The 18,640-nt window shown below is 52.2% G+C and overlaps 2 protein-coding genes across 4 annotated transcripts; both read left to right on the top strand.

Moving 5' to 3' along the window:
- The first annotated feature begins 90 nt into the window (after positions 1-90).
- On the top strand, positions 91-13,857 carry PLAGL2 (PLAG1 like zinc finger 2). Of its 3 annotated transcripts, none has more exons than XM_039237751.1 (3): positions 91-209; positions 5,558-5,931; positions 8,738-13,857. In XM_039237751.1, exons 2-3 carry the CDS (start codon positions 5,672-5,674, stop codon positions 9,966-9,968), a joined length of 1,491 nt encoding a protein of 496 aa, XP_039093682.1. In that variant the 5' UTR covers positions 91-209; positions 5,558-5,671; the 3' UTR covers positions 9,969-13,857. The 3 variants fall into 3 exon arrangements, with proteins under 3 accessions (XP_039093682.1, XP_039093683.1, XP_039093684.1); XM_039237753.1 differs by lacking the exon at positions 91-209 and adding an exon at positions 6,582-6,861 and having other exon boundaries at positions 5,860-5,931; XM_039237752.1 differs by lacking the exon at positions 5,558-5,931.
- Positions 13,858-16,035: 2,178 nt separating this feature from the next.
- LOC120235407 (testis-specific Y-encoded-like protein 1) lies at positions 16,036-17,131 on the top strand. Its single transcript, XM_039237718.1, has 2 exons — positions 16,036-16,253; positions 16,534-17,131. Exons 1-2 carry the CDS (start codon positions 16,036-16,038, stop codon positions 17,129-17,131), a joined length of 816 nt encoding a protein of 271 aa, XP_039093649.1.
- Positions 17,132-18,640: the final 1,509 nt, after the last annotated feature.

Here is an 18,640-nt window from a genome sequence, read left to right as displayed (position 1 = left end):
GCCGCCCGCGCGCCGCCCCGGCCGCTCTAGCCGGCGGGCGGGCGGGACCATAGAGAGCCCGCGGCACCGCCCCCTCCACGGCCCGAGGCCCGCTCGTGCGGCTCCCACAATGCACCGCACAATGGCCCGACCGCCGCCACTACCGGGGCCTGAGCGGGCCTGGCGGAGCCCAAGCGCGGCCCGGCCCGCAGCGCGGGGCCCCGAGCGCGGTGAGTGCCGGCGAGGGCCCCGGGGGACGGCGGGGAGCGGGGCGGGAGGCCGTCTCGCTGCGCCCGCGCGCCCGGCACCCCGGAGCGGCGGCGCCTCTCATCTCGGGCCCCGCGGCGCGGTCGCCCACATCCCCGACCCGGGGCCCCCTCCACGCCAATTCGGGCCCAAATAGGCCCCAGGGTGACGAAATCTCTCCCTGGAACCGATACCTGGGTTGGGGGACCAGAAGAAACCCCACTGGCCCCCTCCCTACCGAGACCTGGAGACGGAGCCCTAAGGGTCCCCTACTCTTGACCCCCAGGCTCCCTAGAGGCCCAGATACCGCGCTGCTGACCTTACCAGGGACCCGGGTCTGGGGGACGCAGATAAGCTGCACCTGCTCCCTCCCCTCAGACACGCCTACTCGGTCCCACTTAACCCCCTTTCCTGCTCCAAATAGTCTGCTTTTTACTCTCTCTTTCGTTTTTCCAGAACCACATAACCCATTTTGAGGCTTCCCTCAAATACCTGGTTCTGGAGAACCCAGATAAGCGCTACCTGTAATTCCTTCCTCAGTGATTATACTTCCAAACCTTATCATCTGTCTGGTTACCCGTTTTGAGACCATTGAAATTCAGAGAATTCACTTCTGTCTTCAATCCCTGGAATCCTCCAGGGTGTATAACCCCCTCATCTCTCTTTTTTTCTTCTTTTTTTTCTTGGGGGGAGGAGGTAGGTACCTTAGAGACTCAGTTAACTTGCTAACGATTCTTTATCATACTTGCCCTTCCTTCCCATCCCTGAGACCTCCTCCAGAATTCTCCCTGAATTTCTGTCCCTTCTCTGGCAGGCGTCCACTCCCATCTCTCCCAGCTCCGGGGGAATTTAACCTTTCCCACCACACAGTGGAGTGGTCTGGAAGCTGCCCGAGGAGCCTAGTTACTCCTGGCAAATCCAGCCCCTTGCTGTGGCCCCAGCTGGGTGGGAGAAAGGGACCTGTAAGGTGGAAGAAGAGGGGACAGCTGGGGTGGGGCAGGGGGGCGGGGGGGAAGGAGTTGCTGGTGCTTTCACCTGCAGAGTAGCCTGTCTCGTGGTTTGTGTGTTTTTCCATCTTGTTAGCTTGGGACTGTGGTAGAGTTTGGCTTTGGATTCCTAACCCTGCCCCCTAAGGCAAGGCCCCTAGATTTGGGGGCAGGGGGGAGTATTACGGGGTGTCCAACCAGGTTTCCTCTTAATGAAAATGGGGCTGTTGTGAGCTGCAGCCATTTGCTCAAGGCCTCCGCAGGAGTGGGAGGCAGAGGGATTCAGAGGAAATAGTGAATCAAAGGGACTCCAAAGAGGGCCCATCTCCAGTGACAGAAGAACTAGCAGCCCGAGAGTAAATCCAACCCCTGCTAATCCTGTTTGATGTCTCTTGGAATGATGCAAGTCATTGAGACTCTCCAGCCTCCCTGTAATTTAATTCTCCCACCACTCTGGAGTGTGTGTGAGAGAGTGAACGAGGGGGGCAGCTAGGCTCGTTTCCCCTTTCTCACTGTTCTCCAGCCAGCCAGTGTGTCTTTTGGATCTGTTTCTGGTGCTCGGGTCAAGACCTGGGGTGTTTGTTTTTTTTTTTCCCCTCCTCTCAGTCTATTTATAATTTCCCAGTTGCTATTTTGGGTTCTGCTTAAGGGAAGATTCTGTCCACCCTAAGGAACGGTCCCTGGGTGCGTTCCCCGGGTAGGTTTCCTCTTCGGCAGGTGCTGAATTGAGTTCTTCAGATCCCCAAGTAGCTCTTGGGCAGGAGGGATAAAAGCTATTTTAGGGTAGTCACTGATGTGGAGCTGTTAATCCTCTGTGGGTCTCTCTAGTTAAGAACACTTAGAGATTAACCCTTTCCTTGCTGCAGGGGGGCTACTCCACAGTTTGGGGAGGTTTGGGACAAATTTAGTGTGGCAGCAGAAGGTGGGAACGCGCAACTCTGGTACAAAGGCAAAGATAATAGCCGCCTTTTGTTGGGGACTTAGCAGCAAGCCAAGCCCTATGTCGAGCCCTTTGCATACCTGCCTAAAATAATCCTTCACAACAAGCCTGTGAGGTAGGTATTTTTAGCTTTACGGATGAGGAAACAGGCTAATAATGGAGAAAGAACGCAGTTTCTATAGAGATGATGTAACACCATAAAAACTATAGTTTCGTCAGAGGGCAGCAGGCATCGTGGCACACAGCAGGACAGACAGACTGGAGAGCAGTTGGTCTGCTTTCAGCTGCCACGGAGGGCCTTCGAGAGTTTTTAGGAAGCGTTTGTGTTTGGGGTATGGAGCTTTGTAACCGAAGAGACTCGAGTGCGAGAAGTCAGGGCCGAGCTCTGGCGCTGGAGGAAGGGCGCGGAGGGCGGCTGGCTGGGCTGGCTGGAGGGGACGTGCTGGCGGCTGACGGTGAGGGGAAAGGGGAAGGCTGCGTTCTGGGGAGCTGCGGTGAAGGGAAGGAAACTCACTCAGAAGACTGAGAAGTAACATTGAAGGGGGAAAAGAAAGAAGTACTGCTCGAGCGCCGTGCGGAAAAGAGGCGGACACGGGGTAGGCCTCAGAGACGGCACTGCCTGTGTGCACACGCTTTGTGTCAGACATCTCATCCTCCCTGAGACCCTTGTAGGAAAGGGGGAGTCTTTGTTTTAGAAATTGAGGAAACTGAGATTCAGAGAAACAAAGTAACCTGCCCGTGGTGTCAGAGCCAGTAAGTGGCAGCTCTTCTGATAGCAAGTCCAAGGTTCTCTCCACATTACCTCCCTCTTCAGATCCGGCGCCAGAAGGGATCTTTGGATGAAAATATACCGAGTTATACCAGTAACTGGGAGGGATTGATTGTGTTTGTTTTATGGGAACAGGTTCCGTCAGCTTCTCTACAGTTGTTAAGGTTAGAGCGTGAGACCAGAAGAGCGACTTTGAAGGAGAAGCAGAATTCTTTCAGTTTTGCCCAGGAAGAAGTCTGAAGGAGACAGGCCCAGGAACTTTCCTGGAGGAGAGGAGTTTGCAGACAAAGGACAGAGGGGAAGAGACTAGGTTCCCAAAAGGGGTCCTGAGGTAACACTGGCAGCCTGTCGGTGGCTATAGGTAAGGGCTTCGGCTGAGCCTGTTTAAAAGGATAGGGGGACTAGAATCGGGGTGTTGGCTGTTTTCTTTTTAAGGCCATAGCCCCATTAAACGCAGATCAAGGCAAGCACATGGCTGCCTCCCTCCTTTGGTTCTGTCATTACAACCTCGTGAGCTCGCCTTAGCCACCACCAGCCTCTTTCCTAGAAGCCCATTACTCACTCTTTCAGAAGCAGCGTACTAAAGTGCTCTGTCTTGTTTGTGCTTGTTCAGGAGAACAGAAGAGGTGTATGTGTGGGAGGTGGGGGACGTACTGTTCTCTTTCTGAGTTTGTGTGGAATTTCCAGGGCTCGGCTCCCCGCTCATGTCGGCCAGTGATGCAACCTGCTTCCCTCTGGCTGCTGTTCCAGCTTTTCAGAGGCTGGGGTGCATGGTTTTGGATAGTGGGGCGTGGGGGGGAGCAGAATTGGACTTTAGGGTGGGGTAAAGTCCCTCCAAACTCAATGTTCGAATTCGTGCTTGCTCTCTGCCCACTTACAAGGTGCATAGTAATCGCTGGTATTATAAACAGGTAATTCCACCCTTGAGAAGGAGGGACTTAACCCATGAAAGGCAGCCATCAGAGGCCTTTGAGATTTATAGTAAAGCAGACAGATAGGCCACGATGACTCGAAGGCTCAAGTGGGACTAGTTTTTAGCACTGCCTACCCCTCCCCAGCATGTGACTCACGCAAAATGTAGCCACCTTTGTGCGGATCTTTCTCGGCAAATCTCCACTCGTGATGGGGAAATGTTTATCATATTATACTGCAGTGCTTCTTCAACAAGAGGAATGGTTCCTGAACAGGACGTACCTCACGTTAATGATGAGCAAAGCTCTCTGGGGCATGAACCCGCTGATCCCATCATCTCGTTCACGGCCAGTCTGTTAGATGAATGGTCACTGTAAGCAGCAGGTGCTAATGAGCTGAGCAAGCATTCTGTGGCCCACAGCTGTTTGTGCGGTTGGAGCCCTCCCCAGATTCTCGTGGACAGTCCCCACTGTCCTTTGCTCCCTTCACATGGGAAAGCCTCATGACCAAATTTTGGCATGACCTCTTCAAAAGGAATCCCCCTGTTGTAGCAAGTTGCTTTGCAGTTGGTAGTCTTATTAGTGTGAATGTGGGTCTGTTGTCCCCCTTTTGAGAGTCAGTCCAGTAACTCCCATCCTTTCTGAATTGATGTCAGAAAAAAGGTCTGTCATCTTTGCTCCAGTTTTTCCCTTTCCCACACCCCTCCCCTTCCCCTGCCTCAACCAGAGAAAGGATCAGACTTCAAGATGCTGGCTCCCCACTTTGGTAGGGTGGTGACCCCAATTTAAACCAGAACTTTGTGAGCGTATGTTAGCCTTGCATCAACTCTCATTCAGTGACTCGTTTACTCATGGAACCGTACAAAAGTTGAGAGTCCTTTTCTGGATGCTAAGTGTACGGAAATGAAAGAACTGTGATCTGAGCCTTCAAAGAATCAGTTTGGTGAAGGAGTTGTAGTGCGAGTATGCTGCCTGCTCATAATGGAGACATGTATGTGTGCTGCAGGGTCTGCGGGGAGCCGCTCGGCACATGGGGTGTTGGACAGGCTTTGCTAAGGAAGCATGGCCTGGGAGACCCAGAGAGGTGGTGGAGGGTAGGATGGGGCCAGGACTGGTTTTTTAGGGGAACTGCTGAGTCTGCCGTTGCCTCCTCAAGCAGAACCTCTTATTGATACACTGCTGAGAAACACATCTGGCTCAGGGGCTGTCTTTCCAGGGTGTAAATTTCCTAAGCAAAAGCTTCTCCTTCCTTCTCTGTTGCCTTTTGGGCATTTTATTGCTCTTTAGCACCTTCATGAGGAGAATTGTGGAGAGTAGTGGGTGAGGAAGAGGCGAAGGAGGAGGAGCTGCTACCTCTAAATTTAGTGGAAAGGATATCAAAGTGAAGTCAAGAGAATATTTGGAGTTTAGGGCTTTTACTTCCTCAGATTATCTCGTTTCTTATTAGCCTAGGTAGAACTAGTAATAATAGTTACCATTAAGCACCAGTCTTCTGCTGCATACCCTGTATTCATTAGCTCATTTAGTCCTCAAAACATTCTTATGATTTAGGAGATTATTAAACTCATTTTGTAAACGAGGAGACAGCTCAGGGAAGTAAGTAATTGGCTGAATGTCACATGACTTTGAAGTGGAAGGGCTGGGATTGGAACGGGATCTGTCTGCCTCCAGAGCCCATGTTTTCATGGTTTTGGGCTCCCTAACACCAGGTGTTCTGATGTTTCAGGTGACGAGATTGTTTTCTGAAGGCTGCGTTGGAGGCTGTGACAGAGCAGAGAGCCCGTGTGGAGCTGATGGGGAGGCTTTCTGAATAACATGGCCCTTCGCCATTAGTCTTGCCATGACCACATTTTTCACCAGCGTCCCCCCCTGGATTCAAGATGCAAAGCAGGAGGAGGAAGTGGGCTGGAAACTAGTTCCCAGGCCTCGGGGCCGGGAGGCGGAGAGTCAAGTGAAGTGCCAATGCGAAATCTCGGGGACGCCCTTCTCAAATGGGGAGAAGCTGAGGCCTCACAGCCTCCCCCATCCAGAGCAGAGACCGTATAGCTGCCCTCAGCTGCACTGTGGCAAGGCTTTTGCCTCCAAGTACAAGCTGTATAGGTAGGTGACTCTCCCGTACCTCTTCCTGCCCTGAGGTTCCCAGAGGACGAAGCCAGAAAGACTCCACTGAGTGTGAGGCTTTATCTGTGACAGAAGAGTAGAAGGTTATTGGCCCATAAGTGTACCCTGAACACCAACCGTTTGAAATCACTCACTAAAAACTACTGGTGGCATTTGTATTCAGACACTAGACTCTGATGGGGAATTATCAAGACAGTCATGAACAAACTTGATTAAACAATGTTTTCAATACTACTTTCCCCACTTTTGCCAGGTAATGCCAGGTAATCTTAGCCAGAAATTAGAAATCAGTCTTAACTTTAGAAGGAAAAGGAGACCCTCTGGTCCAATCTGTAAGTTTTAAAGTGGAGGCTCAGAGTGGGGAAGTAACTTACCCAAGGTTCTATAGCATCTTTGGTCCTGCAGTGCCTCTTCTGAACCAGCCTGCTACTCACATGATTACTTCTGTCTCTGTGGAATCTCTGGTGTCCTCTGGGTCAGCAGCTTTCCTGAAACTTTAAGCCCAAGAGCCCTACGTAAAGTGAAATAGAATGTGAAAGTGGTAGTATAAAGTAGATACAGCAGAGCAGCTTGGAAGGGAGGGGGGCTGCTCAAAAGTGATTTTGATTTTATCCTTGTCTTCCCATCAGAGGAACAGGAATATGCCCTTTACAAATGAGATAGACGGCCTGATGCACACTGCTTCGTCCACTCGTCTAGCCAACCATGATTTATTGAGCTCCTGCTACATACCAGACATGGTGCTCAGTGCCAGGGACAGAGCAGTGAGCCAGACAGATGGGGGTGCTCCTTGACTCTACTATCTTAGTAGTGGGGACAGACCACAAACAAGTAAATACATGAACAGGATGACCAAAGAAAGCCTCAGTTCTCATCTGGAAAACAGCTGATAGGAAGGAACTAAAGCAGGTAAGAGGGTAGTGTGACTAGGCTTGCCCTCCTGACAGTTCTGTGCTCCTCAGGAATGCTGTGGTAACTGTGTGCTCCTGTGCCTTAGGGAGACTCCAGTTGGGACCATCCTTTTAGATGCTCTTGGTGACAATCTGGGTGTCTGCGAGAGGCTGCGGGAAACGTCCTAGTCTGGGAGGCAGGAGCTCTGACTCCAACCCAGTCACTGTGTGAGCTTAGGCGAGTTACCAAACCTCTTAGTGCCTTGGTTTCCTCACTTGTAAAATGAGGGGAATGGGCTGTGGATCCCTCAGCACCTCCCTCTCCTCCATTACCATGTCTGGTATGTCACAGGGGGTCGACAATAGCTATCAGTGGTGTGGGCACTGCCACGAAGCCCGAGGATAATGGCTGTGTTGCTCCCCTCCAGGTGGGGAGGGTCACTGGGTGCTGCACTAGAGACAGCCGTGGCACACCTGAGTGAACCCAGGTTTCAAGAAGGACTGTGTTCGGATTCAGCTTCTGCCATTTACTGAAGTGGGTGGGGCTGTCCTGTGCTTCGGCCTCTTGTGGAGAACGAGGTTAATGACAGCTCACACAGGGCCTGGCAGATGGTGGGTCCTCGAAGTCTTGCCCAGTTGATTCTGAAAGTCCTATAGAGCTCTGGATTATAACTCCTGCACTCTGAGCTGTTGTCCCTCCAGCTGGGAGCGGGTAAACCAAGGAACACTGAGGTGCTATACCATGGGAACACTTTTTTAAATGTTGCTAGTTTACATGGCAAACACTTTAAATGGTACAAATGAGCATTTGGTGAAAAATGAATTGTCCTTACGCTGGAAGCTACCATTCTCCCAGTGGAGTCCGTTTCTTGTGTGTTCATGCTAAGACATTGAAATATGTATTCCCTTCCCTTTTTATTTTCACAAGGGATTGGGTTACACATACTATATTGAACTTCCTTTTTTGATTTAACCCCTTATGTTTTGGGATTATTCCAGATGAGAAATTTACAAATATTTTTCTTTTTTTTTTTTCACTTTCTTTTATAGTGTCATTTAAAATTAAAAAAATTTTTTTCAATGTTTTATGTATTTCTGAGAGAGAGAGACAGCGTGAGCAGGGGAGGGTCAGAGAGAGAGGGAGATACAGAATCTGAAACAGCCTCCAGGCTCTGAGCTGGCTGTCAGCACAGAGCCCACTGCAGGGCTCAAACCCACGAACTGCGAGATCATGACCTGAGCCGAAGTTGGATGCTTAACCGACTGAGCCACTCAGGCGCCCCAAAATTTTTTAAATATAATTTTTTGAAAAGGAAATACATTCACAAACCAAAATTCACAAGGTACCAAAAGGTATATATGAAAATTCTCCATCACACCCATAAGCTTCCTATCTCTTCTCCCCATAGGGAAGCAGTGTTGTTAGTTTCTTATATATCCTTCCAGAAATATTTTTAAGCACATACAAGCAAACATACATCTATTTTCTCTCTTTTCATATGCGCAGTACCATTCTGCGTGCACTGTCCTGTCCCGTTGCTTTTTACCACTTCATGTATCCTAGGAGTTTGTTCCCTGTGGGTACGTATAAAACTGCCTTATTTTTTAAGTTGAGTCATTTTACGTACTGTAACTTATTTCACCAGTTCCCTATTGATGGATGTTTAGATTATTGCTGATTTTTTTACTACTCCAAACAGTGCCGCAAAGACTAGGAATACATATGTGATTTTGCAGGTGGGTGAGGATATCTATAGAATGTAGTTGGCAAAGTATTCCATTGTATGGCTCTACCATAATTTTTGTATCCGCTTCCCTGTTAATGGACCCCTCAATTGTCTGGGCAGCCCTGTGATCTCCTTTCTTTCTCCTCTATCCTCCATCCCTACCCCCAGGCACATGGCCACCCACTCAGCCCAGAAACCCCACCAGTGTATGTACTGTGATAAGATGTTTCACCGTAAGGACCATCTGCGGAACCACTTGCAGACACATGACCCCAACAAAGAGGCCCTGCACTGTTCTGAGTGCGGTAAGAATTACAATACGAAGCTAGGCTACCGGCGCCACCTGGCTATGCATGCCGCCAGCAGCGGTGACCTCAGCTGTAAGGTGTGCCTGCAAACCTTTGAGAGTACCCAGGCCTTGCTAGAGCACCTGAAGGCCCACTCACGCCGAGTAGCGGGTGGTGCCAAGGAGAAGAAGCACCCCTGCGACCACTGTGACCGGCGGTTCTATACTCGTAAGGATGTGCGGCGGCACCTGGTGGTACACACGGGCCGGAAGGACTTCCTGTGCCAGTACTGTGCCCAGCGGTTTGGCCGCAAGGACCACCTGACACGTCACGTCAAGAAGAGCCACTCGCAGGAGTTGCTCAAAATCAAGACAGAGCCAGTGGACATGTTAGGCCTACTCAGCTGCAGCTCCACAGTCAGTGTGAAGGAAGAGCTGAGCCCTGTGCTATGCATGGCCTCTCGGGACGTGATGGGGGCCAAGGCCTTCCCTGGCATGTTGCCCATGGGCATGTATGGTGCCCACATCCCTACCATGCCCAGTACGGGCATGCCACACTCCCTGGTGCACAACACGCTGCCCATGGGCATGAGCTACCCTCTGGAATCCTCGCCTATCTCTTCCCCAGCTCAGCTTCCTCCCAAATACCAGCTTGGATCTACCTCATACTTGCCCGACAAATTGCCCAAAGTGGAGGTGGATAGTTTTCTGGCGGAGCTTCCTGGAAGCCTGTCTCTCTCGTCCGCTGAACCCCAGCCCGCCTCACCTCAGCCGGCGGCAGCTGCGGCCCTCCTAGATGAAGCACTGCTCACCAAGAGCCCCGCCAACCTCTCCGAGGCCCTCTGCGCTGCTAATGTGGACTTCTCCCACTTACTGGGCTTTCTTCCACTCAACCTACCCCCATGTAACCCGCCCGGGGCCACTGGAGGCCTGGTCATGGGCTACTCCCAGGCCGAGGCACAGCCCTTGCTCACCACTTTGCAAGCTCAGCCTCAAGATTCCCCGGGAGCTGGCGGACCACTGAACTTTGGACCTCTGCACTCCTTGCCTCCTGTCTTCACCTCTGGCCTGAGCACCACCACCCTGCCTCGTTTCCACCAGGCATTCCAGTAGCCCCCAAGGAGGCCCTCAGCTCAGTCTTTGGCTCTGTCAGGGAGCCTCTGTACCCACCCCATCTGCATCCCGCGTGAAGGCAGCTGAGCTTTCAGAGCTGGGTTCAAAAAGAAAAAAATTCCAGTATCTGTATGGAGCACTTGGTTTGGGGGTTCAAGCTCCAGGATCAGTCCCAGGAGGAGCCTTGAGCCCCAGCCCCATGAAAAGATCTCATACCATAGAACTTCAGGTATTTTTACTTTTACTTTTTTGATCTGAATCGGGAGCCACACTTAGCCCTCTCCCTCTCCAAAGCGTCAGAACCTCCTCCTCTTTGGAGAAGGAGGGAGGCCTCTTGGAGACACAAAGGGTTTCACTTTGGATGACCTCGAGAGAAACAGCCCAAGAAGCCCGCCTTCTGGTCCCAACCTGCAGACCCCACAGCAGTTGGTCAGGTCCTGCTGCAAAGGGTCACTTGGCTCCGTCGCCTGCTTCCAACCGATAGGCAGGAGAGGGGGCCTCTGTTGTGCCCACCACCCCCTTCCCTCCTGTAGCAGCGCCTCCATTTCCAGTCAGTGTTGTCCAGCAACGGTACCGTTTACACAGTCGCCTCAGACACACCATTTCACCTCCCTTGCCAAGCTGTTAGCCTTAGAATGATTGCAGTGAACATTGTTTACACGCCGTGAATCCATTCCCACCAGTCCATTCCAGTTGTCACCAGCCGGAACCATTTGGTACCTGGTGTTAACTGGAGCCCTGTTTACAAGGCGGAGTCGGGTCTCACTGACTTCTCTTCACTTGAGGTCACATTTTTCCCCTGTGGGGAAATAAACTGACTTTGGACTGCTTCAGTCTCTGCCATCTTCCATGACTGTCTGTTCTGCCTTCCTTGGCAGTGTCTGCGAGACAGGCAAGAAGATTGGAGCAGATTTCTCACAGGTCTGCAATTCTGTTTTTCTCCAAGTACATCATGACCCCTCCTCCTCCTCTTGAACTGGAGAGGGGAAGAAATGAAAGGCATGCCCGCTTCTGTCTCCCCCGTTCCCCAACCCCCACCCCGAACATCATGAGCTGTTATCGTTAGTCTTGGAAGGAGGGACTCGGGTTCTAAGCTGGTTGGATAGCAAAGGAGAGGGTGTGAACCCCTGATTTGCGCCTCTCCTGCTTGTCCCTTTTCTAGGAAGTTGTGGAATTGTTGGAAGAAGAGTCTTTAGGAAGTTAGGGCTGGGCAGACAGTTGAGTCCTAGCCTGTGGGTACGCCTTTGGCTCCCATACTGACCTTTTCTCTTATCCACAGTGTAGCCTCTCCTCTATTTTGCAGTTACCGTGGACTCAGGGCCACTGTGCATAGGCCTCTCTGCTCCCCATCAAAGAAATCCCATCCTCTTGTGGCCCCCCTCAATTTGCCCCCAGTACTTAGGGTTTCTTGCAACAGATGACTCCCTTCTCTTCTGGCTTGTGGGGCCCCCTGCCACAGCAAACACAGCCCCTGCCCAGCCGAACCCCATCCCTGCTTCACTTCTCAGTTCTGCACGGGTTTTACTCTCGCCACGCACGGAAGGGAGGCAGCTCAGGGACCACCAGTGTGGGACCCTCATGAGACACCTCCACTCTGATTCAGAAACACACTTCTACCTCTTTACTGTTAACTTCTACACATGCAGCCAGTAGTTTCTAGGCACTTCTCTCAGCGGTGCCTCATGCTGGCTTTTCCACTAGGGTTTCAGGACAAACTACCAAGGAACTGCCTCGGCCTCTGCCCAGTCCTTACCACTCCCCCCCCTTCCTTCTAGAAATCACTTTGCTTTATCATCGAGAACTGAGCAGGTCCAAGACCCAGGCTTTTGCTTCAGCCCAGGCCAGTACTTTTTGAGGTGGAAGCCTTAAAATGTAGCTCCCTGGTCCTTGATGGGAAGCAATGTGGAGTGAATTCGCATGTTTTGATTTAGGCAGGGTAGCTTGGAATACTTAAAAAAAAAAAAAAAAAAAAAAAAGATATAAAAATGTCTGGCAAGGTTAGGATCAGACTAGGTGATTTGCTTCTAAAAATTCATTTCAGTGAGTCCCAGGGACTAATTAAGGTTTATTTTTAAAAGCGTCCACCTCGGTACGCAGCCACCTCCTGCATGCTGTGCATGTTACTGGGACTCGTATTATAGGAAATGGTACGTGAGGATCCAAGCAGGACTCCGTGCTGCCATTCTCCTTATTGTCTCTGGTCTTCATCTCTAGACCCAGCAACCCTCCACCCGCTCCCTGCCACCTTCCCTGCACCCCTCATTTCTAGAGGCAAGTGGGCCTCTGGCCATGGAATATAAGATCTCAGGCTTAAAGAGTCCATGTTTCCCTGCCTGCCCTCTCCTGTCCCTTCCTGAATTCTCTCCCCCATTAGTGATGCTGGGAACCTCCTAACAGGCAGAGGAACTATTTAAAGCCTTGGAAGTGGGGCCTTGCCCCTTCTCCCCTCCTTCCATCCTGCCTCTCCTTTCCTCTTCCTTCAGTGCTCTCACCCCACACAAGGAATTTCCCTCTCACTGTGAACTTTGCTGGTACAGAGGAACATCTGCCTTTACCTTTTTTTGGACCATAGTCACCCAGCTGTTTCTTAAATTTCCCTTCCCCAAATTTAAAAAGAAAAAAAAAAAAAAGCCTTATTGGCCTGGTTGTTCAAAGGATAAGAATAGCTTTATCCTACATTCAGTACCAAACCCACTTCAGTACCTTTACTGAGGCCATGAGAGCCTGAGGGGTGTCTGCCCAGGACAGGAGCCATGGCAAGTGGCAGAGACCAAACAGGGACCAGGAAAAAGGGGTGATGACCCCTTTCCCCACCACCTCCTCCAGCCTCTCTCAGCGATGAGTTGCCCTGAACAGGAGGCAGGCACCTTGCATCCTGCACATAGCTGGTCAAGGTCGAGTGCAGTCCTGGGGGCTAGGGGATTAACTACCCAGCTGTGTCAGCTCAGGATCTGTGCACATCTTTTAAAGAGGGGAGAGGTGGGAAAAGGAGCACCAATGAGTTTCCCCCCAACCTTTTACAAATGGCATTTAATGGAAATCCGGGAAGCAGGTGTGATTACTTTTTTGCTCGTAGATATTATCCTAAGTTGAAATTCTTCCACTGCCCTAAACTCCTAGTAGTCTGAATCTTGCCCCCCTTTCTTTTTGGTAGCTGTTTCCCCATTCCCTCTACCTTCCCTCTTATCTAGGAGCTGTCTTTAAGCACGATTTTTTTTAACAGTTTATATTGTACAGGATCAATATTTTGCTTTTTAACAAGGATATTTATGTAATAAGAAACTTTGCCTTAGGCAGGTGTTGGCCAGAAAAGTCCAGATTCCTCTGGGACCTCACCCTGGCCTCTCCTGGAGCTCTGAACCTGCTGTGGAAGGAACTGGCTATGACCTTCACCACTGGAGAGGAGGGTCTGTGGCAAGGGAAAGGGTGTCCGGTTCTAACAGGAGGATTCACCAGGGTAATGTAGCGCCTCTGTGGAGAGGGTTGGAAGAAGTGTCCCAGCCCAGTTTCTTCCGACACAAGCTCACTTCCGTGGCTGCCCCTCTCCACCTCTAAGTACTTGGCACTAGAACTCCTGAGACCCCACTTCTCATTTGCCTCCCTCCCTCCCGGTGATCAAGGCTTTGGGGCCACTCTTTTGTAACGCCAGATTATTTAAAGAGAAAAATACAAGACAAAAACCTTCTAGCACTTTGTAAACACAGTGAATAACCTCTTGGAGTATTTTTGGCTTTATATAAAACAAGGTTTTTAATTGTAAAATATAAGTGCCATTAGAAAATGCACAGGGCGTATCTTTGTTAAAGTAGATTTTTCAATGTTTTACAGAATTACATTTTCAAAAAAAGTTTTTATAATGAAGTTGTTTATTAAAAACTTCTGAATGATGCGTTTGGAAGTTGTGAACCTGTCTGATTGGGAAAGGGTTGGAGAGTGCCTGGGGAAGAGCCGGAAACTCCAGACATCTCTAGCATCCAAGGGGGTGGGGAGTGTAGGGCAGACAGTAGCAAGCCTTCACATTAGCACCTGCAGACCTTATACTTTGAAATGAAAGATCTTGGTGAGGTAAGTGGCATCATACCATCGCTTAAACTTGGATGCAAGAGTCAGAAAAATCAAATTGGCTTCAATGAAAATCTCATTTAACTAAAAATGCCAGATGTAGCAGTCTTCAGGATGGATCCAGCAACTGAAACATGGTTGGTCATTCCTATTTCTCTCTGCCCTCTTGTGTAGTTGTGAATTCATCCTCGGGCCCTACAAAAGTGGCTCATCCCTTTGTGTAGGAGTAGAATGCTGTCAAAACTCTGTATCTCATTCTCAGTGCTGACCAGGAAGAGAAAGGAGAGAGGAGTCCTTGTATTTGCAAAAGCCTCCCCCCCCCCCCCCCCCCCCCCCCCCGCCCCTCGCATCTTCTGTCTCACTGGCTTTGATAGGGCTCTGCTCTCCCCTAAACCGGCCAGCAACCGTAAGGCTAAGATACGAGTAGTTTCTCAAAGGAAATTGGGGCTACTGTTAGGATGAAGAATGGATACTGGTTGTCCAAGAGAAGACAGATGTCATCCATTGCCCACGGTGCACATCTGGCAAGTGACAGCTAGGCCCTGACCTTGTCATACTTGTGCCTACTCACTGCGTTCAGACAAACTTGAAATGCTGACGTGGCTTCTGGCCTTGTTCCGTGGCCAGTCTCTAACAGGTAGTCCTCAGCATCCTAGGTCCTGCAACTCGTACTGAGATGCTCCTCTCCAGGGCTCAGATTGAGCTTGCTATTCTGTGGTCTCGAGCCATTGTCCATAGCCACGCGGTCCTGAGTCCAGCCCAAGAGTCCATGGGACATTAATATGTGTTACAGGTGTTTTTTTGTACAAAGGCAGTGGACTAGCCCTTCATTTCTTTTGGCCTTCCATTTATGTAACAAAGATTCAATGCCCACCCCAGTGGGTCAGATCCCTAGCTAGAGCCCCAAGGGAATACACCTTTCTCTCTAGGGAGTGTATACCCCTGGATGGGCCTGGGGGCCCAGAGCTACCTTATTCATTGGGCAGGAGACTGAAAGCTTTCCGGAGGATGGATGCCTGGGTGGCTCAGTCCATTAAGCGTCCGAGTTCGTCTCAGGTCATGATCTCACAGTTCGTGAGTTCGATCCCGGAGTCGGGCTCTGTGCTGACAGCTAGCTCAGAGCCTGGAGCCTGTTTCAGATTCTGTGTCTCCTTCTCTCTCTCTCTGACCCTCCCTTGCTCATGCTGCCTCTCTCTCTCTCTCTCAGAAATAAATAAAACATTAAAAAAAAAAAATGAAAGCTTTCCAGAGGAAGTAGCAGGGACTTCCAGGCGGAGGAGGCACTAGGTGTGTTGACCTCCATAAGCCACGAGTTTGGGGGAGCCAAGACCACAGGAGAGCAGATGCATTTGCAGGATCAGGGCTGCATGGCTGGTCCTTCCAGGCTCTTATCCTATCCAAGCACATCCCCTGCCCCTGAGACTGGAGTTCACATTTGTGAAATGTCTGGTATAGAACAAGAGGTGGCCCCTGTGCGTAAGGGCAAGGTGAAACAGTGTCCATCTTTCAGTCTACAAGCCCAGGGAGATACAGTTTGTACATACAGATGCCATTATGCTCACGGTTGCCATACAGAAGCCAATATGCTTCCCTTGCCCCGGATCCTTGTACTCCCGTTTGTTTCTTCCTTTCTCCAGAGAAGTATTTCAGGCACCTCCACGTCTGCGGCTCCCAGGTTGAGTCTGCTTAGTCTTTTCTGCACATGCTTGAGTCATTTACCATGTGCAAAGCTACAAGTCTCCTACAGCTGCGCCCAAACTGCGGTCGAGTGTGGGCGCCAGGTGGCCCCCAGTGTCCATGTCGGGAAGAGTAATCGCCCGGCGTGGTGGCTGTGATGGAAAGTTCTATCTGTCTGTGACCAGATTGGTGCCTGGTCCTTGGTGCCCACTCCGAGCTACTCCTTGCTTGGTCCACCCCAGCACTTCACGCCACCTCTACCGCCAGCGCCCTACTGTGGGGCCAGTTCTGTCTGGCGCCTGCGGTCGCATCCCCACCAGGCAGCCCCATGCCACTCAGCCAGGCCGGCAGGACCCTCGTCCCAGGCAGCCAGGCTACCTCTGCGAATCACACCCCGGAGGACGCGAAGAGCGGAGCGCGCCCCAAGGAGGAGACCACGCCTTCCCACTTCCCGCCGCTGTCCCGTAGCCGCCGCGCCGCCCCTCCCGCGGGGCCTGCAGTGTCGCCCACGCAGCCCGAGCCCCTCCAGGCCAGAGGCTCCCGAAGGTGATGGCGGACCGGAGGGCGGGGGGCCTAGGGCCACGCGCCCGCCGCCCGCCCCCTGCCGCTGGGTTGGCGAAGCCGCTGCACGCGGGCGCCCCGCCCCCGGGACCGCCCCGCCTCTCATGGGGCGTCGGGAAGCCGCCTGGTCAGCCGACGCCCCTGAGACCCGCTGCGCCGAGGTTGGCGGGTGGGGGAGGTGCGGGGGAGGTTGTGGGGTGGGGGGGTGCGGGGGAGGTCGCGGTGAGGAGGCGGCGGGAAGGCCGAGGAAGTGACGCTTGGGCAGGGAGCCATCTTCCTGGAAGGGGCGGAGGAGCGGAGGGGCTGGTGGGGGAGGAGGACCTGGAGGTGGGAGCGGCGGTGCAGCGGGACCCCGAAACCTGGAAGGCCCAGCCGCGGAGCCCCTCCAGTGGGAACTGGAGGCTGTGAGTGCCCAGGCCGACTGGCCCTACCTGCGGCTGGAGCGCCGGTTTGGACGCATGCGCTGTCTGCACTTGGTCCGTAGACGCTTCATCCAGAATATTTCAGGCTTCTGGGTCACTGCCTTTCTGAACCACCCGCATTTGTCAGCCATGATCAGCCTGCGTGATGAAGACATGCGCTGGTACTTGGTGAATTTGGAGGTGAGGGAGCTCAGGCATGCCAGGACGCGCACCAAGTTCAAGTTACGCTTTTGGAACAACCCCTTCTGGAACAAGGTGTTCGTGAAGGAGCGAGGGCAGATCCTCAGGACTGGTGGTGTCAGTTGCACCTCTCATCCGATGGTACTAGGGCCAAGGAACCCCCTGTGCTGGTCCACAGGAACTGGGACACTATTCGCAGCTTTTCAGCAGGTTCTCACAGCACAACCTCCCAGAGGCCGACGAGGTTGCCCAGATTATTAAAAAGAGGACTTGTGGCCCAAACCCCTGCGGTACAACCCGCTTGGGGATAGCGCGCCCGCCCCACCCCCCACCCCTCCACACCCCCGCCCCCTGAGCCAGCAGAGGCCGAGCAAGGTGGCACACAGAGGCCCCTCCTATGTTCTGCAGGTTCCAGTCTGGCTAAGTCCTGCGCTAGGACCTGGCCCCTACATGACACTGCCTTCTGCCTCTTGTGGACCTGTGCTTAGGCCAGTGACAACTCTGCTGTCTGCTTTCTCTTTCATGCACCCTGGCCCCTCTGAATATTCAGCGGACTCTGGTCCAAGACTGTGGCCTCCGTGGCCAAGCTCTTCTGTTTCCATGTGGCCTTTGGGCATCACATAGCTGTCACATGCCACAGTGTCTACCTAAGCACTCAGTATTATCTCAATATTATGGACGGGTACTGCCGTCATCTTGGTGGCCCTGGCCTACTTCTGATCATGGACTTCCCACCCCACGCTTTGTGTGTGTGTGTGTGTGTGTGTGTGTGTGTGTGTGTGTGTGTGAGCTCTATACCCAATGTGGGGCTTGAACTCAGCGATTCTGAGATCAAGAGGCTCATGCCCTCCTGACTGAGCCAGCCAGGCACCCCATTCCCCCATTTTTGACAGGGGCACCCACAAGACATCGCTAGGAGTACCAGTGCCTCTTTGGGGTCCACTATCAAGGCCACACCATGTTGGACTTCATATTTGTGCCTCCAGAATACTGGCTGTGGCAAGCTGAGTCTCCTCATTCAAGAAGTGGATGCATTTGGTGCTGCCTGTCAGCCAGGCTTGGACATTCCATAGCCTCAGGGCCTCAGAACTGCAGAAGCACAAGTCAGGCCACCCCAGGCTACTGGCTCCTGGGCATCTGGTAGAATGGGCACACGGCAGGAGACAACTACTGGGCATGGATGAGGTCAAGGGCGTGAAGCAGTGGGCAAGGCATTCTTTGTAATCACACTGCTTTTCTTACCCCTACCGCCTCACGGGCTGCTGTCCGCTTATCAAGATCTGTGGTATACTGCCAGTGTTTGGCTGTCACCCTTTCTGAGTTCTACCTAGGCTCCCACCACTGCTGCCTACTCCCAGGTCTGTAAGGACCTCAACAGCCGCAGAAGCCCCCAAGCCCCTAGGAACTCTGCTGCACTGGCATATCCGAGCATGTGCTCAAGGCAGGGGCAATGATGTGCTCAAGGCAGAAGCTACCTTCCTGAGCCCCAGTCACTGGGCTCACAGAATCCAGCCCCAGTCTCTGGGGGTTTTAGGCTACCAGGAATACAGGAGTACAGGAGGGGTGTTTCTTGCCATGGGACCTGTCTCTACTTGGCCAGATCTCACGGGACTTACGACGGGAAACTGCTGCCCTGCCCTGGGAGGGTAACCTCCAGAAAGGCTTCTGTAAGGTCTTGATGATTCTGTGGCCATGTTGTAATGGACATCGCTGTACCTGATGTGTCTGCTTCTAAACAGAGAAATATTCATGCGGTGGCTTTATCCAGTC

The sequence above is a fragment of the Hyaena hyaena genome, unplaced genomic scaffold (assembly GCF_003009895.1).
Source record: "Hyaena hyaena isolate Hyena2069 unplaced genomic scaffold, ASM300989v1 scaffold_131, whole genome shotgun sequence".
Taxonomy (NCBI): domain Eukaryota; kingdom Metazoa; phylum Chordata; class Mammalia; order Carnivora; family Hyaenidae; genus Hyaena; species Hyaena hyaena.
Note: the sequence above shows the minus strand (reverse complement) of the source record. Positions and strands in the feature narration are given on the sequence as shown.

Bases quoted from the DNA above. Each gene is read 5' to 3' on its own strand.
- LOC120235407 (XM_039237718.1), top strand. From the start codon at position 16,036: ATGCCACTCAGCCAGGCCGGCAGGACCCTCGTCCCAGGCAGCCAGGCT. The intron at 16,254-16,533 runs GTGATGGCGGAC...ACGCTTGGGCAG, and splicing joins CAGGCCAGAGGCTCCCGAAG to GGAGCCATCTTCCTGGAAGG.
- PLAGL2 (XM_039237751.1), top strand. From the start codon at position 5,672: ATGACCACATTTTTCACCAGCGTCCCCCCCTGGATTCAAGATGCAAAG. The intron at 5,932-8,737 runs GTAGGTGACTCT...CCCTACCCCCAG, and splicing joins TCCAAGTACAAGCTGTATAG to GCACATGGCCACCCACTCAG.